Source organism: Eurosta solidaginis, chromosome 2 (assembly GCF_040869045.1).
Source record: "Eurosta solidaginis isolate ZX-2024a chromosome 2, ASM4086904v1, whole genome shotgun sequence".
Classification (NCBI taxonomy): domain Eukaryota; kingdom Metazoa; phylum Arthropoda; class Insecta; order Diptera; family Tephritidae; genus Eurosta; species Eurosta solidaginis.
In genome coordinates, this window is record NC_090320.1 from 268,642,929 (window position 1) to 268,670,810 (window position 27,882).

The window sequence follows — 27,882 nt, forward strand, 5'->3', positions numbered from 1 at the left end:
GGTTTTTTTGGATGGCACCCACTCCCCCCTCAAAATGTTTCATTTTGTTAGATTTTAAGATTGCCAAAGTTTGAGCACAATTGGAAGATGTTAACTCGTGCCACTGAGGCCTGAAAGTTTTGGGGCACCCCCTCCAAAGAAATTCTGACATTTTTTTTACCCTACGAGATAAAACCACTCTAATGTGGATACATTGCTTTAGCCAGAATGGATATTTTGTTCTTGTCAACTTTGTAGAAAACTGCAACTAGATTGATAAAACAATCCCACTTTTGAAGTATTTTAAATTAAAATCAATAGTCTAATTCTAAACATCTTAGTCCATATGCTTAAAACCAAAGCAATCACTTGAAATTTCATTGTAGTTATATAAAAAATGGAATTTTATTCTAAATCATTTTTTTTTTTCAGTGAGCTTTTTTTTCATTTGTATATAACAAATTGAGGGAGAAATTATTTAGAACTAAGTTGTATATCTAAATGGAGAAAAACTCCGGCTGAAATTTTATTCGGAATTTGAATTTTTAACTAAAATCATTTATCTGGAACTAGCTTCTCTAAGACTTTTTTTTACACATTTAGTTCAACTCAGGGATTTAAAATGCTATGCTACTTGTGGTTTTTTTTTTCTATTTCTCCTACTCTGAATACGAACAGAGCATAGAGCAGAGCCATAGCATAAAGTTCTTAGGCTCTGCTATGAGCTACGTCGTAGTTTAGAGCAAATTTTCAGAATAGAAAACAACGAATGATATGCTATTTATAGTGGGCGATAGCAAAAAAATATTTTTTGCTATTTGCTCTGTTGGGCATTGTTATGCAGAACTTTGTTGTTGTTGTTGTAGCGATAAGTTCTGCATGATAATACATAACAGAGCAAATAGCTAAATTTTTTTATACTCAGTTGAGCAGAGCTCACAGAGTATATTAAGTTTGATTGGATAACGGTTGGTTGTACATATATAAAGGAATCGAGATAGATATAGATTTCCATATATCAAAATAATCAGGATCGAAAAAAAATTTGATTGAGCCATGCCGTCCGTCCGTCCGTCCGTCCGTTAACACGATAACTTGAGTAAATTTTGAGGTATCTTGATGAAATTTGGAATGTAGGTTCCTGAGCACTCATCTCAGATCGCTATTTAAAATGAACGATATCGTACTATAACCACGCCCACTTTTTCGATATCGAAAATTTCGAAAAACCGAAAAAGTGCGATAATTCATTACAAAAGACCGATACAGCGACGAAACTTGGTAGATGAGTTGAACTAATGACGCAGAATAGAAAATTAGTAAAATTTTGGACAATGGGCGTGGCACCGCCCACTTTTAAAAGAAGGTAATTTAAAATTTTGCAAGCTGTAATTTGGCAGCCGTTGAAGATATCATTATGAAATTTGGCAGGAACGTTACTCCTATTACTATATGTATGCTTAATAAAAATTAGCAAAATCGGACAAGGACCACGCCCACTTTTAAAAAAATTTGTTTTAAAGTAAAATTTTAACAAAAAATTTAATATCTTTACAGTATATAAGTAAATTATGTCAAAGTTCAACTCCAGTAATGATATGGTGCAACAAAATACAAAAATAAAAGAAAATTTCAAAATGGGCGTGGCTCCGCCCTTTTTCATTTAATTTGTCTAGGATACTTTTAACGCCATAAGTCGAACAAAAATTAACCAATCCTTTTGAAATTTGGTAGAGGCATAGATTTTATGACGCTAACTGTTTTCTGTGAAAATGGGCGAAATCGGTTGATGCCACGCCCAGTTTTTATACACAGTCGTCCGTCTGTCCTTCCGCATGGCCGTTAACACGATAACTTGAGCAAAAATCGACGTATCTTTAATGAACTTAGTTCACGTGCTTACTTGAACTCACTTTATCTTGGTATGAAAAATGAACGAAATCCGACTATGACCACGCCCACTTTTTCGATATCGAAAATTACGAAAAATGAAAAAAATGCCATAATTTTCTATACCAAATACGAAAAAAGGGATGAAACATGGTAAGGTAATTGGATTGTTTTATTGACGCGAAATATAACTTTAGAAAAAACTTTATAAAATGGTTGTAACACCTACCATATTAAGTAGAAGAAAATGAAAAAGTTCTGCAGGGCGAAATAAAAAACACTTAAAATCTTGGCAGGTATTACATATATAAATAAATTAGCGGTATCCAGCAGATGATGTTCTGGGTCACCCTGGTCCACATTTTGGTCGATATCTGGAAAACGCCTTCACATATACAACTACCACCACTCCCTTTTAAAACTCTCATTAATACCTTTAATTTGATACCCATATCGTACAAACTCATTCTAGAGTCACCCCTGGTCCACCTTTATGGCGATATCTCGAAAAGGCGTCCACTTATAGAACTAAGGCCCACTCCTTTTTAAAAATACGCATTAACACCTTTCATTTGATACCCATATCGTGCAAACAAAATCTAGAGTCACCCCTGGTCCACCTTTATTGCGATACCTCGAAAAGGCGTCCACCTATAGAACTAAGGCCCACTCCCTTTTAAAATACTCATTAACTCCTTTCGTTTGATACCCATATTGCACAAACGAATTCTAGAGTTACCCCTGGCCCACCTTTATGGCGATATCTCGAAACGGCGTCCACCTATGGAACTAAGGATTACTCCCTTTTGAAATGCTCATTAACACCTTTCTTTTGATACCCATATTGTACAAACAAATTCTATGGTCACCCCTGGTCCACCTTTATGGCGATATCTCGAAACGGCATCCACCTATGGAACTAAGGATTACTCCCTTTTAAAATACTCATTAACACCTTTCATTTGATGCCCATATTGTACAAACAAATTCTAGGGTCGCCCCTGGTCCACCTTTGTGGCGATATCTCGAAACGGCGTCCACCTATGGAACTAAGGATTACTCCCTTTTAAAATACTCATTAACACCTTTCATTTGATACCCATATCGTACAAAAGCATTCTAGAGTCACCCCTGGTCCACCTTTATGGCGATATCTCGAAAAGGCGACCACCTATACAACAACCACCACTCCCTTTTAAAACCCTCATTAATACCTTTAATTTGATACCCATATCGTACAAACGCATTCTAGATTCAACCCTGATCCACCTTTATGGCTATATCCCTAAATGGCGTCTACCTATAGAACTATGGCCCACTCCCTCATAAAATACTCTTTAATGCCTTTCATTTGATACACATGTCATACAAGCACATTCCAGGGTTTCCCTTATGCTGTCACCATAGCTCTCAACTGAGTATGTAATGTTCGGTTACACCCGAACTTAACCTTCCTTACTTGTTTTTTTTTGCTATCGTTCCAATATAAATAGCATATCGTTCGTAGTTTCTATTCTGCTGTTTGCTATGGCTTAGATCTATGCTCTGTCCATGTACAGGCTCGGAACAGTAACAGAGCATATGTTTTGTTGCTACTGCAACTCTGTTGTAGTAAACGCAAACACTAGTTCAATTTTCATTTTTCTATGCAGCTGCACTTTAAATTTGCTTATCAAACTGTCTTCGAAAGCTAAATCATGATCCAAAAAATGAAAAATCAAAGTTTATTGTTATTTACGTTAAATATTTAGTTATTCAATGTTTTTTATCTCTGTGTTCTATACTTAATTCTTAATTATAATTTCGTTGTTTTCAATTTAAATGGGCTTACAAGGCTTTTCTGATAAAAGTATATCGAAAATCGATCGTATATCGAAAGAATACATACTAGGGTGGGTCGAATTGTATGGGCGAAAGTTAACCGATATCGCGCCATCGATTTTTCGATAGGTTTTGGGGTCAGGAAAAAAGTTCCACTACGCATATCCAAAAAAATAATTTTCGAGTCTGCGAAATATAATTTTTTTGACTTTTTTTCGACTTTATTTTTAAGGTTTTTTTCATGACCTACTAAAAAAATTTTCATATGTATGCCCTGTATGTTGTTTTGATTCGTGGCCTGGATCAAAATAAAAACATCCACACATTCTTTGATGATGAAATGGTGTGAAACTTTTTATTTCCTGTACGAATTATTAACATTAATATCGAACAAGTACAATTATTATCTCTACTTACACTTTTGTGTGTTCTCTCCGATATGTCAGCCACGAACGCCGGTAAAATATTTTGCAAATTCATGGCTGCCATAACAGACCAATATTTTGGAGACATTCTTTTATGACATTGCCATACATAAATTTTACAACTTTTAGCTTAACATTTTCTTCTCGACCAATTGACTGTTAGTGTTACCACATTATACAAAATACATTTATGTATTTAAGAAACTACAAATTGTTACTTATGTGATAAGCTGCGCCAACACTCTCCGACCCAAAAATGTCCGCTAAAAACGTTGTCGACAACAGTTTTTTGAAAAAAAAAAAACAAAAAAAAAATATTTATATATACATGAAAATTTTAGTAGGTCATGAAAAAAACCTTAAAAATCAAAATCGAAAAAAGTCAAAAAAAATGAAATTCCGCAGGCTCGAAAATTATTTTTTTGGGTATGCGTAACTTTTTTCCTGAGCCCAAATCCCATCGAAAAATCGATGGCGCGATATCGGTTAATAAATCGACCCAGTCTAATAAATACTACATTTCCGAATAATAAAATTTGAACCAAATAATATTTTTAAAAATACTTAAAACTTTTTCTAAGCAAGATTTTAATGAAATTGGTTGAATTTAAAAAGCGTTTGCAATGTTTCTATTAACCTTTAATTTAAGCCACATCAGCTTGCTTATAACTTTTATTTAAAATATTACATTTCGTTGTTTACTTTTGTTTAAAGCTTAAAAACCTTAGTAATTAACTGCAAGTTCTTAAATCTTTTTAAAGTTTCTTAATGTTAATGTAGTGTTATCATTTCAAATTCCAAAAAAAAAAAACAACTACCAAATATCTTATCTTTAATGCCCCATGAATTACATTTTATTTTTACAGCACCGCCGCCTTAGTTATAGCCGACACGCTGTAGATGACAGAGATTTGTCTACGCAGGTAAGTCAGAATACCAAAATCACAATAAAAATAGTTCAATTTATTTGATATTTGAATATTAGAACCAGCTATCAACTGAAATGAAAACAAGTGACAAATCTCTGAAATTTTTAATTGCACTGCTGCATAGCAAACAAAAAATCAATTAGCAAATTCCATTTAGTATATAATGCATCAATAATTGCACTCAACTGCATTCACCTGGAAAATATTAAAGCAACATTTTATGAAGTTTCTATAATTGTAATATTTTTGTTTTTTGTTTTTCAGGTAAATTACAAAATGCAAACGAACTTCCGACGTATGTTCAACGATCGGAAACATCATAAACGCAGCAAACGTAGCATTAACAAGGTATATAAGGCGAAACAAAACATTTTGAATAAATTAATGCACTTATTATAATACAGTGAAACCACGATATAATACACTTTATTGAACTAAAGACATCACTTCAAAACCGGTTTCTAAGAGGCACTGGGTCTTAGGCCCGGCTTTTCAGTAGTTGGTTAAACTGAGTTTGCTTAAACTCTCGTCAAATTTAAACTCCAGTTAAACTACTGGATTTTGTTTACCCAACAAACATTTAAAATCTATTTCTCCAGCGAAATATGTATCTAGTTCTGGAGGTGATATCCAACATCATTATCTAGTTATTCTTAAAACAGATAGTTCTCGAATTTGTATCCAACTTCATTCTCCAATCACTATCCAACCTTTGAGAAATTTTGTAAAATTTATAGTTCTTGATTTGATTTCCAACGTAATTAGCATTTTCAGATTATTATACAAACTTTGAGAGATTTTGAGAAATCAAATGAATATTTAGCACGTTTCTCCAGTTGATATCCTACATTGGATACCGAGTTGAGGTGAAGTTGAAAAAAAATCGCCAAGGTGGTAGTACCAAAGCCAACAGCTATTTATTTTGAGAAATAAACACATTTTTGTGAAAATACTGTAGAAGAGGAATCTTACACTTGGGTCCAGTTAAAGAACCACAAGTTGGGAACTATCATTTTTGCAACTGAAGTGAAAAAAAATTCGCTTTATACAAAATTCCCTCTTTTGCTAAGTACGCTATGATTCTCAAGTTGAGCAACTGTTTCGAAACAACTCTTGAGATTTTAAAGGTATGCTATTAATAACATAAGCTCTAATGGTACTCAAGCCCACCGATAAGTTAACTAGAGTTTAGCCCTGCCAGATCGGCCGCTTAAGATCAGCTTAAACTTCAGTTAAAGTGGAGTGAAAAACTGCAGAATATATTTAAGCTGACAAACTGAGTTGAACTTGTACTGTAAAATCGGGCCTTAGTTTATATAAATAAAAGTGTACTCACAATGAGTGGAGTGAATGAGCTTTACGCTTTCAAATGTGGACTGCAGTCATATTTTAAAGCGCATGGGGTTTTCAACTAAATCAGCTCATTTTACGACCTTTTTATTAGGTAGCTTTTTTGTTTTTTAACTCCTGTTTTTGAATTCTGTTCATTACTGTGTGAAAGCACACGGTCTATAGGAGCGGCTGCCTTGTTGTGGTGGTAGCGTGTTTATAAATTTATTCAACTGACCTTCGGCAGTGGTTGGAAAACACCCCGAATCTGTGTTTCACTCCGGTCCTGGAATAGTGCGAATTAACACCCCTTGAACCTAAACGTTTTTATAAATCGTTTCACCTAGTAATTTAATCTAGACCACTGATATTTGGTAATATTGGAAAAGTGGGAAGGAGCATTCGGGACGATTTCGGGGTTATATGTAGATATATAGATAATTTCGGTACTGTTCTCGGGCTATATTGTTAATTTTTCTGGAACAGTTTCCCATTTATTTTCGGGTATAAATCGGAACCTATACCGATCGTTTCTGGATCATTTTAGAATTCGGGACTACTACAAATTTTTTTCTGAACCCTTTCGGAACTATTTTAATACCATTTTTTGGAATATTTTGCGTAATTTTGGGAAATTTTCGGGAGCGGTGCGGAATATTATTTCAGTTTAAAAAAGAGTTTACAGGCTATTTTTACATGGTTTGGACTGTTTCGGGATTATTTCTGAAAATATTTGAGACTATTTCGGGATAGTTCAGAGCTCATTTCGAAACCATTTTGGACTTGTTTTGAGGATCATATGGGCACTATTTAAAGACAGATTCGGAGGACTTTTAGAATTCTTTTCTGGATAATTTTCGAAGCTGTTTCGGGGCTCTTTCCGCACTACTTCGGAGTCTTTTCTGAACCTTTTCAGAACAAATTTTATTTATTTTTAGAATAGTTCAAAGTAATTTCGGTAGCGGTTCGGGATAATTCCGAGCATATTACAAACTCTTTCGGAATGGGATTATTTTAAGGATTATTGCGCGCCTACTTCGGAGGTGTTTAAGGATGACCTTGGAGCTTATTGGGAATTCATGATAATTTGGGACTGTTCCGGTATAGTTTCGGAATGCTTCATGGCTCATTTCGAGACCAATTTGGGTTGTTTTTGGAGATCACACAGGTACTATTTCAAGTTATATTCGGAATGACTTTCGAAATTGGAATATTTCTGGTTGTGTGGGATCATTCGGAATTATTTACCTGTATATTTCAGGCTTATTTTATAGATTAGTTCGAGAGCATTTCAAAACTGTGTCTGCATAGTTGTATGACTATCTTCGGTATTGTTAATGTTTATGTTATCATTTTACCATTGTTCATTGATCATTTCCAGGCTGTTTTTATATAAATCATCAATAAATATGGATTTTTGTTCCACATGGAAATGGTGGTCACCGTGATGTGGTGCTCGCCTACGACAATGAAGGTCCTAGGTTAAAGACCCGAGCCCGGTAAAAGCAACATAAAAGTTTTTAAACAAAGGTAGTCAATTAGAAAAAATGTTTCTAATCGGTTCGCCCTCGGCAGTGGTTTGTAGGAGAAGCTCGGCCTGAAAGTTCAAAGATTCCCAGTTCATATTTTGCGATTGGCAACAACAAAAATACTTACAAGTATTTATTAAAATTTCTGCGCTACGCAAAAAATGTTATCAAAATGAAACTTCTGCTATGAAACTGGGTAACTTTAACATGAGTTACTCTTTCTTTGGCGAGCATATCGAGATTTCACTGTATTTTCAACGGGGATTTCCCCAGTTTTTTATACTTCTCCTACTTATTTATTTTATTTTTTTATTTATTACCAAACAGCAACAAGATGGCGTTAAACAGAATCACGTCTCTTTTCACGACTTTCAACAAAATGGTACAACGAAACAATTTACGCATGGTACGAATAAATCGAAACAACAATTACGCAAAATTCTAATCAGAAAACATAATCATAATTCACTTAACAAATATCGTAGATTAGAAATAGGTAAATGTGCTAACTAGTAAATTGAATTTACAAAGAAATTCGAGTTTAAGGTGTTTAAAATAATATATATTTTGAGGGTAGGGGATAATTTATAGATTACGCAAGATTATAGCAGATATAAAGATTTTATAAACATACTTTTTTCGCTCCGTCTAATGTATATAAATCCATACCGTTTTCTCGCGTACTTCAACCTTAATTATTTTTGTTTTATACCATAGATCCCAAGCGTCATTATTAAGACCATGCTCACACATGGCCTAATTTACAATAAATCCACAAAAGTCATCGTTCAACTTATCTCAACCCTAGAGCCTAGATAATTAAATGTCAAATCAGTCATCTCTGTTTGAGTATTATTCTCAACCATTTCATATTCCTTCGTGCTTCGATTGAGAGATGAAACCCGGCCGACAAGATATGGTTTCTCTAGAATTTGTTCAAAATTACTAAGTAGATTTATTGTAGAATAGTTAATGTGTTAACATGGCCAAAGTCAGACATTTTTCTTTCAAGGTTAACGGAATCTTTATTTAAAAATTTGAAGAAAGTTAGATTTGAATTTTAAGAACTTTTATCAAAAAATCATACATTCAGGATCTTATAGCTATATACGCTTGGAAGATACCAGCAAGTGACAGCGACAACTTAAGATGTTGACAGAATACACGCGCTCACACTCCGCAGACCATTTTGGAACCGTAGGTGTAGAGTAAAATTACGTCATTCCTTAACCTTACTTCTGTGGCCATATGGCCTCGAGTTTCAACAGATAGACTCACTAAGTCTTACTGCCGAACTAGTTGCAGCTTAGCGCATGTGAAGGTCCAGAGGTAGGTGGTTTAGGAGCACATTTAGAGCATCAGTTGGACAGGACCTCAGTGCACCTTTTACCCTTCCCAAGGCTGTCCGCTGTGCTCCATTATTTTTTTGAATGTTGTACTGTTTGTCCATGGCTACGTGAAGGCCGCTTTTGGCTTCCCCGACGTAAAGTATTCGAAGCGCTTCTTCGAGTATGTTACTTAAAGGCGAAGGAAATTGACCTGATACAGCCATTACAACGTCGTATGTATATGCGACTACTTTTGCTCTACTTGAGCTCAAGTAGAATCGCGTCCAGCGCGACCACACCCAGAAGCGGTAAGAGTACTCCTCCCTAGGGACTTCCTCTGCTCTTAAGGCATGTAGTTGTAACCGAACACTTGTTGGCTTGTATTATCCTATTCTGCTGCATTGATTTCGTTCATTGGCAGATCAGGCTGTTTATGCCAGCCCTGTCCAGGTAACTGCGCTGATTTCTATATTGTTAAAGGCTACCGCTATATCTAAGAGTGTATTGCTTGCTGTGTAGAGTTCTCTCTCTGCTACATATGAGCTCATGGAGGGTAGTTTCGATTGACCTACCCTTTATGTACGCATGTTGTGCCATAGAAAGCGTGGCTCTATCTAAGACTGACTTCAGGTGGATATCTATGAGCCTTTCCAGAACCTTCAGCATGAGGGAGGTGAGGCTTATTTGTATGTAGTCTTTAACGTATTCATGCTCAAATACTTAGTTTCAAACAAATTATATACAGCATGGCCTTCTATCTTTCAAATCAGTATAAAAGATGCTTCTGTATTAGCAATCAAGCAATCCCTACCCGAAATATTTTTTAGTACATAATTTTGTTTCATATAAATTTTGCTAAATTCATAAATTTCTAATTAATCAGCACATTGAATTGGTATTTTTGAAAATAAAAAAAAAAAAAATAATAATTGGCAATATATTCTCTCTCTTTTTCCATTTTTATTTATTTTTTTTACTTGCGCACAAATCTGACTTTTATGGATACTCATATTCAATTATTTTATTCCAATATTTCCAAACACATGAACTTAACCACAAATTTTCCATTAACCCACATACATGCTCACCTACATAAACACAATATTCTTACTACTATGAACAAATTTAATTTAAAAACTAAAAACAAAAAGACTATAATAATGATGTTCTTAATGAACCAGGCGAGGAAAATGCGGGCAAATTGAATGAGGTAACAGTTATGAGCAGCGAAGACTGGGATGGCGGTTTGACGTTTACAGCGAAATCCTCACGTAAGTACAAAAATATATTTATACATTAAAATATATTAAAAAAATAAATGTATTTTTATTAATCTAATATGAATTTTTTAGTTAAATTTACATTAGTTTTGAAAATGGAATTATTTTTTAAATTTTATTTTATATAATTTAAATTATATATATATATTAGCTAACGCATACACATACTTACATCTTAATATATAAAAAACACGTGTCACAACATTTTTGGGCGCGATGGACTCCTAAATTACTGAATCGATTTTGAATTTGTTTTGCATCCCGTGTGTAGTTTGATTTAACTTGAGAGATAGCGTAGGTTATATCTCAGTTTATAGTCGCAATATTATTTTATTGCAATTTTTTTATTTGTTTATACGTAATAATAAAATGTTACGTATACGCAGTGGGACTCATATTTTCAGGTGGTGTGTATATACTTTCGTGTAATTGCTTGGTGTTTAATTAAATAACCTGCTTATCAATAAAAAATATTATAGCGAATGATATCAAGTATAGCACATCACCAGGCCCGCCGAGTGGGTGGGGGGTTTCTGAGGGGGCCCGCGATTTAGAGGTACTATGACATTAGAGTCAGACGGAAAAAGCTTATTAAAATGTATGCAGATAGGCCAAATTTAGGGCAGGACAACGTCTGCCGGGTCTTCTAGTACCTTATAATAAATAAAAAATAAAAAATGCTTAAGCATTTAAATAATTTTTCATCTATACAGATAGAACTGTGTGTATGTGTGGTTATGCGTTATGTTACGTATAGGATGAATTTCATATCAAAACCTATAAAAAAGGCACTTTTTGAACCCGACCCCCTCAGCTTTTGATGAAATTTTGTATAAAGGTACACTTTACTTATGCAAACACCACCTCGTTTTTAGGAATTGCATTTTCGAAAAATTGTGGGCGTGGCAAGGTGTCAAAGTTGTGAAAAATGACGGCAATAGGTACTTTTCAGCTGTGATAACTACGGAATGGCTCAACCGATTTCAAAGACCTTGGTATCATTGGAAAGTCGGCTTTCGAGAACATACACTGAAAAAATGTTTAATACACTGAAAAAATTTTTTTTTTCTAAAATAAAATTTTAAACTTGAAAGAAACTTCAAAGGCCAAACGTTTTAAAAAAAAATAATTTTTTTAGAAAGGTCTATTTAATATATATAACATACCTCAAAATTAAAATGGCGTATTTTTTTCTTTTTTTTTAATTTTAAGTAAATGCATCTCTTTATATTTTGATATCATGGTAATTTTGAGCTGTTATAACTACGGAGTGGCTCAACCGATAATCTTGGACCATTGGAAAGGTATTGTAATCGGCTATCGAAATCGTACACTCAGATAATTTTTATTACACTGAAAAACATTTTTTTGTTCGTAAATGCTTGATCTTTGTAATTTATTCCAAGTTAGTTCTTAAAAAGCTTAAAAAAATGGGTTTTCAGCGAAATAAAAGCCTTTACGGTATACGTTTTCGAAAGCCCATTTGCATACCTTTCTAATGGTACCCAGATCTTTAAAATCGGCTCAGCCATTCTGTAGTTATCACAGCTCAAAATACTATGATATCAAAATATAGAGAGATGAATTTACTCAAAAGTTTTTATAAAAAAAAAGAAAAACAAACGCCATTTTAGTTTTTGGATACGTTATATATATTAAATAGACCTTTCTAATAAAAATACATTTTATTTTAAAACACTTGGCCTTTGATTTTTTTTCCAAGATAAGAATTTTATTTTTGAAACAAAAATTTTTTCGGTGTAATAAAATTATATTTAAAAAAAAAGTTTTTCCAGTGCATTAAAAAAATTTTACAGTGCATGTTTTCGAAAGCCAATCTGAATACCCTTCCAATGGTACCAAGATCATTGAAATCAGTTGAGCCATTCCGTAGTTATCACAGCTCAAAAGTACCTATTACCGTAATTTTTCACAACTTTGACACTTTGCCACGCCCACAATGCAAATTCTAAAATGCAATTTCTAAAAATGAGGTTATGTTTGTATAGGTAAAGTGTACCTCTATGCAAAATTTCGTCAAAATCTGAGTGGGTCGGGTTCAATGCATATCGGTTTTGATATGAAATTCATCATAGACTAAATTTTTTGTCATGTATGTACCCTCTTTTACTATCAAATAATACGCTGTTACTACTTTACTATAATTGTATTAAAATTTTACCCAATTTAAAAAGCTTTTTATTACCTTTAATTTTGTAGGTATTTTTTTACCCAAATTTAAGCTTGTCTTTGCTTGTTTTATTTGTTTATTTATATAAGGCAATACAAAAGGTCTCTTATTGCTTTATAGAGTATGTTTTTTTTTTTAAATACGGCGCTTGTGCACATTATAAAAAGTTGTATGTTGTATTTACGTACACCCGTAGGAAGAGGAATCTTTTAATTGATACATTATATTTTTTTACAAAATTGTATATGAGAAACAACAAAAAAGCACACATAACAGCTAAACAATCATAGCACATACGTTGAATAGGATACCTTGTGAATTGCCTTTGTTTTATAATTTATGATTTCAAAAATTGCTGGTCAGTTTCCTATCCCATTTTAAGTGCCAAACATTTTTATGTTTTTGAAAAATTATAAAGTTTTTTTTTTCTTTTTTTAAACAGGTAAAACCATTAATTTTTAAAATTTATTAGTTTTAGATGTCATACACATCTTTGGTTTGAAAACAAACCTAAGAGTTTAACGTATTTTATCTTCTGGTTAAATTTACATACATATAACCCGAAACTCGGCTAACGGCACTTATTTTAACCAAACCCAGACTATTTCAAATGTTCAACCAACATATATGTATGAAGTTTAAAGTTATAAGTGAAATTTTTAACCGTGTAGGTGTTTCGTACTTTAAAAATATTTAAAGCGGTCGTCAACATATTGTAACGAATTTTGGGAAATTCCGCTTATTTCAAACCTTCTGCTAGCGTTCTAATCGCTAAACTGTTGCATAAATCACTCCAATATTCAGTATTGCAATATGGTCTTTATTTAGTCTACTTGGGGGTAGTACAATTATACTTCACTAACCCCTACTTCACAATAGCGTGTTTAAATCAAACTGATTACTGATTACTCAGCTTGCACTGCTTTTATACTCTCCGTTGCTTCATTCGTATATTTCTACTAAGGACAAGATATTTCGCCTTCTAGAACTGCTGTATCTCCTGCTTGGTAATTGAGCTACATATATGCGTTTTATGTGTGCGTAACAACTTCGTCTGATGACTACATCTGTGTGTGTGAAGTGTCTCTTCGTGGCCTTGTATATAAGTGTGGCTAGCTTTAATGTGTACATGTACATAAGAGTGGCGGCTTCATGTTTTTGTTGTTGAGTGATTATTAACTAGCCTAGTGATGTCAACATTCGCCATAATATCGAAAAACAAAAACATTTCCATAAATGTTAAGTATGACTAGTTCGCTCAAAGTATTTTCAATAATTTCGAATTTACTAGATTTCAAACTATCTATGAACCTTTTTTCTCTGCATTAATTTTTTTGAAATAGGATCAATTACTTTTAATGTGGGTACTTCTAGGGATGAAACGGTACAATGAAAGTATCGATAACTGTACTTGTCAATGGCATCGAAACATAGCAGCGACACCTACTTAATATCGGAGAAAAGTATTTTGATCCTTACTTATATCGGTACTTTCTTCGTAATATATAATTTAACAACTTCGATCTGTGTGGCGATATCGGCTGCTTATGGTAATCTGAAGCTTACGTTGTAGTTTATCGTCTAGCTTTACGTTATTCGTTAACTGCACGAAGGCAATTGTCAAATTTGTTTACGCCTTTGTTTCCGCAACTAAGAAATCAGATCCCTTTCCTAGCAGCTATTCGTGGTAGTAGAAAATACCGAGATAACATAAGATTCGGTTGTAATCGTTTTGATTATCGTTTATCCTATCGTATTGCTAATAGTTCTTTAAACAGACGAATGACTATCGTTTTGAACACGATAACATCAAAAGCAATGTGGCTTTAAAGCAGGGGTTCACTGCTAATTACATCCAAAAATTTCGGAATATATATTAGAAGACGGGTTTTGGTCTCCGTTCCCATAATGCGATTTTCATGCGGTCCGGAGTAAATTTATTTTAAACATCATATCAAATTAATAAATTTTCAATTAATCGTGTTTGGGCACAATTTCTTTTTTCCGATAGCTACTCTGTACTCGGTGCAAAAGTGTCGACTACAAATAATCTTGGTAGCGGGTCAAAAGTATCGATACCTGCTTGTATTTACCAGTATCGTTTCATCCCTATTTTCTGCAGAAACATGTCCCAGCAACCATTTAAAAATTTTTAAAAATATTTTTTAAAACTTCGTAAATATCGGAAAATGTAGTAAATTTACGGCACATATTTCTTAACATCAGTCCCTCTTTTTTTAATTTATTTTGCTTAACAACTTCAGTTTTTAAAAATGCCAATGTTTGTTTCTTACTTTTCGTGCAAATTCGCTCACAATATTTAAAGTTGGAAGATAAGTGCGATTTAATTTTAGCTTCGATGTTTTTTGACTCTTCAATAATAACGAAAAAAATGTTGTTGTTTTATCGGCCTGTTATTAAAGTATTCCAGGTTCAATTCGAGCTCAAGGCCAGAACAATAATTTTTATAATAATTATTGTTTTTTTTTTCCCCGAGGAAGTAAAATGGTTATTCTCTCTCGGTAGAAAATTTACACTACCTACAACAAACACTAGCTTCAAACCTTTGAAGATTATTGCTGAAATGGAGCAGATCATACAGCAAATAGAAGACGAGAGAGAGAAAGAAATCGAAAGAACCAAGCTCAGTAACAGAATAATGCAATACAAACGACACACTAAGCATAACCCAACGGACAAATTTATCTTAGATGCGTACAGAAAAACTACCAAATTTCTAAAGAAACACAAAGATAGCATCATTATTACAAACTCGGATAAAGGAAATAAGACAGTGGCAATGTACAAAACTGACTACAAACACAAAATGGAAATGTTACTTGAAGACAAAAACACGTATAAAACATCGAGAAATGACCCAACACACACACTACAAAAACAGAATAACCAACTAGTCGACGATCTTTACTTACTTACTTACTTACTTAATTGGCGCTTAACCGTCTAAACGGTTATGGCCGTCCAACAAGGCGCGCCAGTCGCTCCTTCGCTCCGCCAACCGGCGCCAATTGGTCACACCAAGGGAGTTTAAATCGTTTTCCACCTGGTCCTTCCAACGGAGTGGGGGCCGCCCTCTACCTCTGCTTCCATAGGCGGGTTCCGATAGAAACACTTTCTTGGCCGGAGCATCATCTTTCATTCGCATAACATGGCCTAGCCAGCGCAGCCGCTGCGTTTTAATTCGCTGGACTATGTTGATGTCTGCGTATAGCTCGTACAGCTCATCATTAAATCTTCTTCGGTACTCGCCATCGCCAACGCGTAGAGGTCCATAAATCTTTCGAAGAACTTTTCTCTCGAACACTCCCAAAGCCGCTTCATCTGCTGTTGTCATGGTCCATGCTTCTGCCCCATATAGCAGGACGGGTACGATAAGTGACTTGTAGAGTATGATTTTCGTTCGCCGAGAGAGGACTTTACTTTTCAATTGCCTACCTAGTCCAAAGTAGCATTTATTGGCAAGATTGATTCTTCGCTGGATTTCAGTGCTGATGTTGTTGCTAATGTTGATGCTGGTTCCCAAATAAACGAAGTCTTTTACTATTTCGAAATTATGGCTGCCAACAGTAGCGTGGTTGCCAAGGCGCATATGCGCTGACTCTTTGCTCGATGACAGCAGGTACTTCGTTTTGTCCTCATTCACCATCAAACCCATCTTTACCGCTTCTTTTTCCAGCTTGGAGTAAGCAGAACTAACAGCGCGGGTGTTTAGGCCGATGATATCAATGTCATCAGCATATGCCAGTAATTGCACGCTTTTATAGTATATTGTTCCAGTGCGGTTAAGTTCTGCAGCTAGTATAATTTTCTCCAGCATCAAATTAAAGAAATCGCACGATAGGGGGTCACCCTGTCTGAAACCTCGTTTAGTTTCGAACGGCTCGGAGAGGTCCTTCCCAATTCTGACTGAGCTGATGGTGTTGCTTAACGTCATTTTGCACAGCCGTATAAGTTTTGCGGGGAAACCAAATTCAGACATAGCGGCATATAGGCAGCTCCTTTTCGTGCTGTCGAAGGCGGCTTTAAAGTCGACGAAGAGGTGATGTGTGTCGATTCTCTTTTCACGGGTTTTTTCCAAGATTTGGCGCATTGTGAAAATCTGGTCGATGGTAGATTTACCAGGTCTGAAGCCGCACTGATAAGGTCCAATCAGCCGGTTCACGGTGGGCTTCAATCTTTCGCACAATACACTTGAAAGGACCTTATATGCGATATTAAGAAGGCTGATTCCACGATAGTTGGTGCATTTTGCAGTATCCCCCTTCTTGTGGACTGGGCAAAGAACACTTAGATTCCAACCGTCGGGCATGCTTTCGTCCGCCCATATTTTGCTAAGAAGCTGCTGCATGCGCCTTACCAACTCCTCGCCGCCGAACTTGAATAGCTCCGCAGGCAATCCATCAGCGCCCACGGCCTTGTTGTTTTTCAATCTGGTTATTGCTATTCTAACTTCGTCATAATCGGGCGGGGGGACATATATTCCATCATCATCGATTGCGGGATCGGGTTCTTCATCTCTGCGCGGTGAATTGCTGCCTCCATTTAGGAGAGCAGAGAAGTGTTCCCTCCATAATCTAAGCACTCTCTGGACATCAGTTACAAGGTCGCCGTTTTCATTCCTACAGGAGTTTGCCCCGGTCTTAAAACCTTCCGTCTGTCGCCGTATTTTTTGGTAGAATTTTCGGGCGTTATTCCTGGTGGCTAGCAGCTCAAGCTCCTCGCACTCACGCCTTTCTGCTTCTGCTTTTTTCTTCCTGAAAAGGCGTCTCGCTTCCCTTTTCAACTCACGATAGCGTTCACACAATCCTCTTGTCGCGCTCGCTTTTAACGTAGCCCTGTAGGCAGCGTCTTTTCTTTCGGTTGCAACGCGGCATTCTTCATCATACCAGTTGTTTTTTCGTGGCCGCCGGTAACCAATTTTTTCCTCGGCGGCAGTATGAAGTGCTTTGGAGATATGCTCCCACTGCTCCTGTATTCCTTCAGGATGAGTTGTGCCCTCAGAGAGCAGGTGTGAGAGTCGAGTTGCGAAATCATTGGCAGTCTGTTGTGATTGAAGCTTTTCGACGTCTAGCTTTCCTTGTGTTTTTTGTTCCTTGTTTTTAGCCGCGTTGATCTTTACAAAAACAAAATAATAAGTTTCAAAGAGAAAAGGCAACTAACCTGCGCCGCAGCCACGGCGCCTAGACTCTACGGTCTACCAAAAATCCATAAACCAAACCTTCCTTTACGTCCAATAGCATCATCTGTCAGCGTCCCATGTTACGGGTTATCAAAATACATTGGTCAAATATTAAATAATTTAACTTCGGACGAATACAACATTAAAAACTCCTACATACTAAAAGATAAATTGAAAAACATAAATATTAGTGAAGACGAGATACTGGTGTCATTCGATGTGGTATCGCTATTTACTAACATATCAACGTACTTAGCCATAAAAATCATTATGACCAAATTTAACAAACTGCAATCGAACATCCCAAAAAACAAGTTCCTTAAACTTTTGAATTTCTGTCTGAACGAGAACAATTACTTTATCTACGATGACAAAATTTTCACACAAAGCTATGGAATGCCAATGGGAAACCCACTTTCTCCAACCATAGCAGATATAATAATGGATGATTTACTGGAAAATACCATCTCCGAACTAAAACAACTTCACAACATAGAGATGAAATTCATAGTAAAGTACGTGGATGACTTTTTTGCGATTGTCAAACGAAACGACCTGGATATTATTCTGAGCACGCTAAATAAGTACCATAATAAGCTGCAATTTACCATGGAAAAAGAGGAAAATTCGGTTATACCCTTTTTGGATGTTCTTATCCACAGGAAAAATTCCAAACTCATACTTGACTGGTACTACAAATCCATCGCCTCCGCACGTATTATAAATTTCATATCATCACAACCCAAAAAATATAAAATAAATACAGCGAAAAATTTAATGCACAAAATATTTACGATAAGCCACCAAAAATTCTGGGAAAAAACAAAACCAAAATACATTCCATACTCACCAATAACAATTACCCGAGTCACCTAATTACATCACTAATAAAACAAGAGCTATCAGAAGGAAATAGAAAACGAAATAAAGCATCAACAGAGATCGCAACGGAGACAAAGCAATACCACAGTGTCACATACATACCCAAGTTTACTGAAAACTTCAACCATAACATGAAGAAACAAAAACGAAATATATCCCTCGCCTACAAATCCAACAGCACATTTTCAACTATTTTTACACGAACAAAAAGCCCCATAGAACCCCTACAACAAAACAACGTAGTATACGAGATTCAATGCACGGGGAGAGACAATGAGAACTGTGACAAAATCTATGTTGGAACAACAAAAAGAGCACTAGGAACCCGATTGGCAGAGCACGACGCTGACATTAAGAAGAACAAGACCAGCACAGCTCTTGCTCATCACGTATTATCACATGGACACACAGCTGATATAAAGAACGCGAAAATAATAGACATAGAAAAGAGGGAAAGAACGAGATTCACGTTGGAAAGTCTACACATATTACAAAAAAGGGAGAGGACAATGAACAAAAAAGAGGACACAAAATTTATTGCTGCTAGCTATTTGGCATGCTTATGACACTCAGTACGACAAGTGTACCTAAAGATGGTGGTACCGATAAATCTTTTTTAGTTTATAATCACTTTGTTTTGTGATTTTATAGATATGTATTAAATTATTTCTTTGCATGTAAGTTTTTGTCAAACAAATGTTTGTTATAGTGATAAAACATGTCAAAATTAATTTTTTCAATCATTTTTCGGTGCAGAATAAATATTTAACCCCTGATGATGCCAAGGAGTTTGGCGAAACGTTGGGTAAAAATGGAGGAAAACTAAAGTTTTTAGTGTTTTCGTTTCAAATCGAAAAGATCAGGAAAGCCTATAAACATTCAAATTATTGTTTTTTTTTCTCATTTTTCTATAACTGAAAAATTATTTTTTCTTTTTGGAATAGAAAATGTTCCAGACACCTGCCATAGCTACATATGTACGTAGATAAATCCATTCCGTCACATAAGCAGTTTTTCATATAGATTCATTTTACTCAATCTTATGCATTATGACTAGATTAGATTGCACGTATTTTTATGGAGAACGGTAGATTGAGCGACACTGGCGCCATTTGCTGCGGCCTTAAGTGACTAAAGCGTACTGATGATGAAGGCTAAGCAACCTTTGAAATGGATTTATCTGGGCAGCTATGGCAGGTGTCTGAAAAAGTTTATATTTAATATACGAGAAAATAAAATTTTGAAAATAAAAGAAAAAAAATTTCAATTATAGAAAAATTAAAAAAAAAAAAACAATAATTATCATAAAAATTATTGTTCTGGCCTTGAGCTTGAATTGAACCTGGAATAACCACAAAATTGATAATATTCCACTTAAAAAATCGCGACTTCTAACACCCAGTAAGATTATTTCATATCTATTTTATCTAAAATGCACAATAATAACTTGTAATATTGACGAATGAGAAGCTTTTAATATTTATTTATTTTATTATTATAATTATTTTATATATATAACTATTTCCAGATTATCAAGCAACATGTTGCAAAACAATATATACAAGCAAAATTATAACAAAAACCCTTTAGGGTTCACGGTTGAATCCAATATATGTACAGAGATAGCTTGAGTGACTTGTTACGAAACGAGCGAAACCATCTAAAAGGTTTAGAGCGAACCATATTAAACAATATTATAAATTAATTCTCAGTCTGTTTAAGGATTTTATCAGTACTATTTTTGGAATTATCGGTTTTAAAGAAACTGGTATTTGCTTTGTCCTATTTATAGAAATACAACATTCGCCACCAACAAAAAACATAACTTTAACACATGATCACATACAAAGTATGTACTGCGTTTGTAACACTTCAGCCATCGTATGAGTGCGCGTTCAAATCCCAATACCGGGAGAAAATGCTTTGAGGAGATTTACAAGGCATACTTGAAACAGCTGTCGCCTTGTCCGTCCTGATATCACTATATATATAAGGTTATCTATGTATATGTAAGGTGTTTTGTTCCACGTGATAACCAGTAGGTAGAGGAAGCTACTGGAATCCGTGCACGCCGGTTTGAAACCAGACACACAGCCCTCTAGTATTTTGATTTTTTATAGAAGCAAGCGTAGACTTCGCTAGTTTCAAAGTAGAACCCAGTTCTGTGCATTCATTTCTCAGTAAGGCCGGTGTACTCTAATTTTGAAACCAAATTTGGTTTGGCCATATATTTATGTGTGTTTTTATTACACAAAAATTTCATATATAGGCTCAAACTTTAGACCGTGTAGGGAAAATAAAAAATTTCCTTTTCCCCTTTTACTATATTTTATAGTGAAATATCCATCAAAAGCGTAATTTCACACGATCTGGGGACACTGCATCTGTTTACAATAAAATGTACAATAGTTCGTTGGCCATAGTTTATACAATGTACAAACAGAAAAATAAATTGAGGCAATTTCGGTTTAAATTGGGTGGTGTTCATACAACTCAATTTATATTTATTTTTTATATTTTGATACCTGGTTGGCTCATCTCTACAGCAACAACCTAGCTTTGTTCAGACTGTCAAAATGTGCGTGTTGATATTAGACGAATGGAATGGAATGAAAACATAAAACTTTGAAATTTTTGTGGGGTGTAAGAAAATTTGTTCAATGTTTTGGTTTAATTTTGAGTTTGCCAACTTTTTTTGACAATCCCTACTCCAGTGAAATGAAAAAAATTAAATCAGCTGATAAGATGAGCCAACCATATAGTTGAGCCATGCGTAACTGACGTTTAAATCTACTCAATAAACACACTTTACAAGGTTGCATTTGCAGTTTGAAACAATTTATTACGCAATTTTTTTTAAATTGGCAATTTATTATTACAATCTATTATATGATAAATTGCGTAATAAATTGCCCAAATGGTATAAATTGCCAATTTGGTATGTGTTTGCATAGTATTAGGGTGTGTTTTATGAGATATTGTGAGAAACCAAGTTTTTGACTGCAACTCTAGAACAAAATAATGCAATCAATGTTGTATCTGGAAATAGTTAATCCCCAATTACATTTCTTATTGTTTATAATCTATGTTTCCTACTAACTATCTTATAAAAACACCAATAACAACTTATTGAAAATCTAACAAAAATATTCTTTTCTTGCAAACACTTCTCTATATTTTTCATTTGTATCTTAAAATAAAAAATAATAAAAAAATATATATAAAAATCTGTGTTCAAAATAATACCGTTATTATTAAAACGTACGTATGGTTGGCTACAAAATACACACTGTAAATATACAATTTTAATTGGCAATAACAACACAACCAACATTAACGAATACACCTACACACACACGCACATATACACAACATACATGCACATCATAAAAAAAAAAAAAAAAATGTTGGTAAATTCATGAAAAAAACTCATACTAATACAAATTACATGTAAAAAAATTATTATGGAAACAAAAAAAAATTGGCATTTCAATTAAAAAAAATTTTTAAATCATAAAAAATGGAATTCAATGCAGCTGACTCCGATTTAGCCAATAACAATTCGCTTATAGCGCACATACAAAATTTACCCGGTTTCGATTCATCGAAGGCGCGCATCGTGCAACACTACGCGACACCAAAAAGTGAAAATGGCAGTCCGGAGAAATTATTAACACCCGATTCTGGACCAACAGCAGCCGAATCAATATTGCCTTGGCGACGCGATCGTTCCTATCAGTGCATTGGTAAAGGCATATAAGCAAAACTACATACTGATAGCCAACAAAAAAATAACAAAATAAATATGTATATGAAATATGAATAAAACAAGTAGTGTTCGCCAATTCAATTATTAAAATTAAAAAATAAAAAACTTTTTCTAAAACGCCCCAGCCAAATGTGCTGTTATTGCCAGTGTGAGCTTTTATTTTAAATGGTTTGGCTAAAATTTCAACTATTTTGTTTTTGATTTTTTTTTTCTCTAAAAATACTATTTCATAAACAAAAATTTGGCTTTGTAATTTTTTTCTAATTGTTTTTCTTCTGTTTATACAAAAAATTTCGTTCATTCTCCCATTTAAATATATATGTATTTATTTTATTACATATTTAAGTCATGTTTAATATATCTATGTTTGTATGTTACACTCACTTTAGACTGAAGAATTTAGTCATGACTAAAGTGAAAATGGCTTACGAGAAACTTGAATGTTTTGTAGTAGAAATTTAATTATTAAATCATTTCATACAATCCAAAATTTTGAAAAGCATATTCATTAGAGCGGATCTATCAGGAGTATAGCAAAAACGCAATCTACAGATGATTCTATGAAGAATTACTGAGTACACCAAAGCTCTAAGTCCGATTTCAAGTCCCCTACTTTTGCAAAATAGTTATTTTGCCATATGAATGTAGGGTTTGGCCAAAAAATCTTCATAGCTTCTCATAGAATTATAGGAAAAATATCATATTGGGATTACTTTAAACTTATCTTACGTACATTTCAGAATCTGTATTAATATCTATAGTATTTTTGAGTTTTAGTAGATCTATCAGGCTTAAATTATGAGAAATTAGACTAAAATGAACCTTTAACTACTATATTTTCATTTTTAACAAATTTCATATTAAATTTTTTCTTCTTTACAGCTAAAATAATTTCAGAACATTTGCAACAACTTTTATTCAGACAGTTTTTCTTTTTTCGAATTCGTTTTAGTAGAAAGAAATGTTCAAAAAAAAAAACCTATATTCCATCCATACAATTTGACCCGCTCTAATATTCATATATATTTTACTTAATCGCAGTGACTCTTGGTGCAGCAAATCACTTGCCACGGAACCCATTTCTCATCACTCGCAATAATATTTTACCCATAGCAGAGCCGTTAGTACCATCATTACAAACTCACTGGATCCGTTTTGTGGATATTGTTTTTTGTAAATAGAAATATAATCGATGTCGGCCCCCGGTTTCCGTAAAATTCCTCATCGAAATAACATTTTTATTTTATAAGTGTATTTTCGATTTAAATGGAAATTGCCCATATATGACTTTAATATTAGTAACATTCCAATGACGCGTGAACCAGATAAGGATAGAAATTTAACATGCATTATTTTTCTGGTTCAATTTCTGATCCGTATAGCAGTTCTGTTTGTTTTGTTTTCTGTAGTAGATTTTTTTGACAGCTAACCACTTTTGAGTTGGTAGCACTGAAATAAATATGTGTACTTATGTGTATACATAAAATATTTCACCATATTTAAAAGCAACAACATGGAAAGAGTAAACAACTTTAGGAAAATTTAAGGAAAAAAAATAGTTTCTTTACGTGTGAAACTATTTAAAGGTTAATCAAAAAAATTTCACTGTTAGCGAAAAGAGAATGTGGACCACTACCATCAACAAAACAGATGTTTTATATTAGTGCTGCCATATCTCATAAAGTTGATCCAGATCGTTCCGATGGGATTTGATCGTGAGCCATAGCTCGATAACTCTATGGAACGCTCCTATTATGTACCATGGTATAAGAATGAAGGTAATTCCATTGTCAGTTGTCGGTCGCCATATTAACTTCTCGACAATTAAACAGATTATGATATTTCGTGCTACCTCTTTGACCAAGTTAATATTTGAGAAACTTTTAATTCAGGGAAGATGAATTTGAGGTGAATAGCCCGAGTCACTTTTGCTATTGGGTTTTGGAACAGAAAGTGGCTGTTTACTTTCTTCCCACTTAGCATCACTAGCACCACGATTATCACTGTCATGTTCACGTATATTTGAATAAGTTACTTGGTACAACGACCCTACCTATTCCAAAAAATTTAATAATAATGCGATTTGCCTCAGATTTGGTACAGGGGTACCTCGTAATCAAGCTTAAAATTTGAGAAACTTTGCCTTTCGGGAAGGGAACCAGTGGCCTATCTATTCGAAAAAATTCTATTTATGAAGCGATTCGCTTGAAATTTAGTACGAGGTTTCCTCTTCGACAAGCTTAATAGTTGGAGCACTTTCTTTCTTTGAAGTGGGCCAGAATGGTGTTTGAAATTTATTGTCGAATATCTTATATATAAAAGCTAGCACAAAATCTGTTGGTAGCTTTATAACTCAAGAAGGGAAGAACCAGTATTAAAATATGTACATAGCTGCGCTAGATTCGTAAAGTTTTGTTTTAGCACTATATATGAATCCATTTCTTAGATATAGAACAAAATGTGGACAGGGTGATTCCAGAACGTGTTTTCACAATATGGGTATCAGATAGGTTGTGTTACTGAGGGTTTTACCAAGTGTTGATGGGTAAAAAGAAGAGCGAGATGGAAAATGAGAGGTATACAAAAAGCCATTGGTAGAAAAAGAAAAAAAGAGGTAGGAGCCGGAATTGCAGACGGAGAAAAAGAAATTGGTGAGAGCAAGCAAGAGGAAGGTAGGAGATTAAGAAAAATATAGGCAGGTTAAGGTAGAGGATTTAGGTGGGACTAGAAGGAACACAAGTCGAGAAAGTGAAAGGGGGATAATAAAGGGGAGAGACAGGGATCAAACATGGCGAGGAGGAGGAAGAGGCAAGAAAATATATATTTTTTTTTTTGTAGAAGCTACAATATGAGAAATGCTTCTGTTTACTAAGAAAGTGCATAGATGCGTATAACGCAGATAGGAATATTATGGGGCAGTAGGACATCTCAATTATATCTATGTATATATTAAATGTAAAGATGAGTGCGATTTTTAAAATTGTGCTTGCCTTAGTTTCATAAAGTTTCGTGATGGTTTATAAAAACAAAGATATTGAAATCGGTCGGTCAGATACAGCAGTTTAAATCCGAATTCCAAGAGAATTATAAATGGAATAAGGATGGACAAAGATAAGAAAAATTTAAGATAAATTGAAAAGAATCGAATAGAGGGTGAAGGGGGAAGCGAGGCTCACTTTTGAAATGTATGCAAACCACATTTCAGGCAGAACAAAATCTGCATCAGTGTTTTTAAGGAATGCAATCACCCCGAAATGCAATCCATGTATTCCCATACCTGGACTAACCGTTTTGGATTGCAGTCTTTATTCCTATTTTTTGGAACAATGAATAAATTTTTATAATCATTATTGCTTTTTGTTAGTCCGCACTAATTATTTCTTTTTGCATTCCTTATGTGGCATAATAAAAAAATTCAAAAGCATGCGGCAAGTGAATAATCACGTTGAAAAGCAAAAGGAGTGCAGAATGTATTCCCCAAAGTATTGCAGATCCATAGCATAAAAAAGAAAAATAAACAAAGAAATAATTATTTCAGAATGCAATTAAGGATAATGACTAACAAAAAAGTATTGCAATTCTTTGGGGCTACAATCAAAGTAACAATTCTTCCAAATGGAATGCATTCCTTTACAACTCTGGTATACATATAAGAATAATATATAAAATGTTTAAGAACAACTGAGCTGATTACAACACTGGCATATATGCATAGCTCGTTTCAATTGCGATTCATGATTTCATCAAAATAGATTACTATTTTTAATGTTGCCATATTGTATTTATTGCATTATTTTGACAAAAAAAAAATTTATATAAAATAAAACACAAGAAAGCTATACGCTCATCAAAATTATATACACTATTTGTGCTGAACAAATAACATTTAGAACTGTACGATTAATTGATTACTCAAGATTATTAGTAAATAAAAAAACATAGATTTCCAACTTAATATTGATCAAAATTGAATACAGGCCTGTTAAATAATGATTACTAATGGTAATGATTACCCGTTCAGTTGATTACTTTCTTAAAAGACATTTAATGATTATTTGCCATTATTTTATAATTTTAATGATTACTTTCCAATTGATTAAAAAAAAAGTAATCAAAAAAATCATGATTTTTTACGATTATTGAAAAAAATCAAAAATAATTAAAAGTAATGAAAAAAAACTTTTTTTTTTTGTTATTTTTGATTATTTCCGTTTTGTTGCAAGAAAAATTCTCGCCAGTTGCAGGCACGGGATAATTTCTACATACAAGTACATTTTAAGGTGCAATAGTAAATCGTACTAGAAATAATAACTGGCCATTAAAATAGGCATCAAATTAATTGATAACTAATGCTAATTCAAAGTTAGCAGGTCTGATTGAATATACGGATTTTTTTTAATTAATCACAAATCAATTTAAAAAAATGATTATTTACAAACGCTAAATGAATATCATAACTAAATTAATCAATTAATCATTTTACTTACTTAATTTAATTAATCACTTAATTGAGCAACTGATTATTTAATCTATTTGAGTAATCAAATATATGCACAGCGCTAACTTTTTGGAAAAATATTTTAACTTTAATACATACAACATATTTTTTATAATACAAAACTTAAATCGGTTTAAAATAAACAACTAAATACTGCAAGCATGGCATTTTTGTGCATGTTGATTTGTTAAAATGCTTTCAATTTCCTTTTTTCCTTGGTTTTAAATTTAAGTTTAAGTTTTAAAAGTACAATTTTTCCCATACATTTTATTTTTAGTTGCGCTGCTCATCTATTAATGAAAACATAATTTAGTTTTGGTTTACAAGATATTTGTAACTAAATAATTTCAAACATAAGTGATAAAACTTTTAGTTACGTGTATCTTGTCACCTATTTTGTATGTAAAGGCCTACTGCACTGTTATAATCTCTTATAAATATGCTTAAGCTTGCCTAACTAATTAACTGTATTTTGTATAACTGTATGTATGTATGCATAGAATTGCTTTAGTTGATATACAAAAATTTATTTTTTTTTATCTCAAAATAGTTTCTGAGAATCCAATACCAGAAGAGGATCACAATACAACACGTGATTCAGATGGTGAACGTCGTGTGGCAACACCCACCGCTACCGAGTCGCAGTTGCCATGGAAACGACAGGGTGATGAAATTTCCGACGCAGTGCAACAAAATGAATTCCCTGCCTGGGCTTCAAATAAGGAGTATTTGGCGTACAATTCACCCAGTGCGACCTTTTTGGGTAAGTTTAGCTCAAGAGTTTCTGTTAATATTGCTTATATTTGATACGCAAAAATAATTAAAATTTAAA

The 27,882-nt window shown here is 33.9% G+C and overlaps 1 protein-coding gene across 29 annotated transcripts in view; it reads left to right on the forward strand.

Annotated features, from left to right (window-relative positions):
• Nhe2 (Na[+]/H[+] hydrogen exchanger 2) overlaps nucleotides 1-27,882 on the forward strand; it is a 253,657-nt gene that overhangs the window by 188,339 nt on the left and 37,436 nt on the right. For 12 of the 29 annotated variants that reach the window (XM_067767902.1, XM_067767909.1, XM_067767903.1 and 9 more), the window contains 6 exons: nucleotides 4,982-5,038; nucleotides 5,309-5,392; nucleotides 8,230-8,398; nucleotides 10,382-10,501; nucleotides 22,320-22,529; nucleotides 27,601-27,813. In XM_067767902.1, coding sequence (XP_067624003.1) covers nucleotides 4,982-5,038; nucleotides 5,309-5,392; nucleotides 8,230-8,398; nucleotides 10,382-10,501; nucleotides 22,320-22,529; nucleotides 27,601-27,813 — 853 coding nt within the window. The remainder of the gene's footprint in view (nucleotides 1-4,981; nucleotides 5,039-5,308; nucleotides 5,393-8,229; nucleotides 8,399-10,381; nucleotides 10,502-22,319; nucleotides 22,530-27,600; nucleotides 27,814-27,882) is intronic. The other 17 variants (XM_067767913.1, XM_067767914.1, XM_067767925.1 and 14 more) reach the window with 5 other exon arrangements.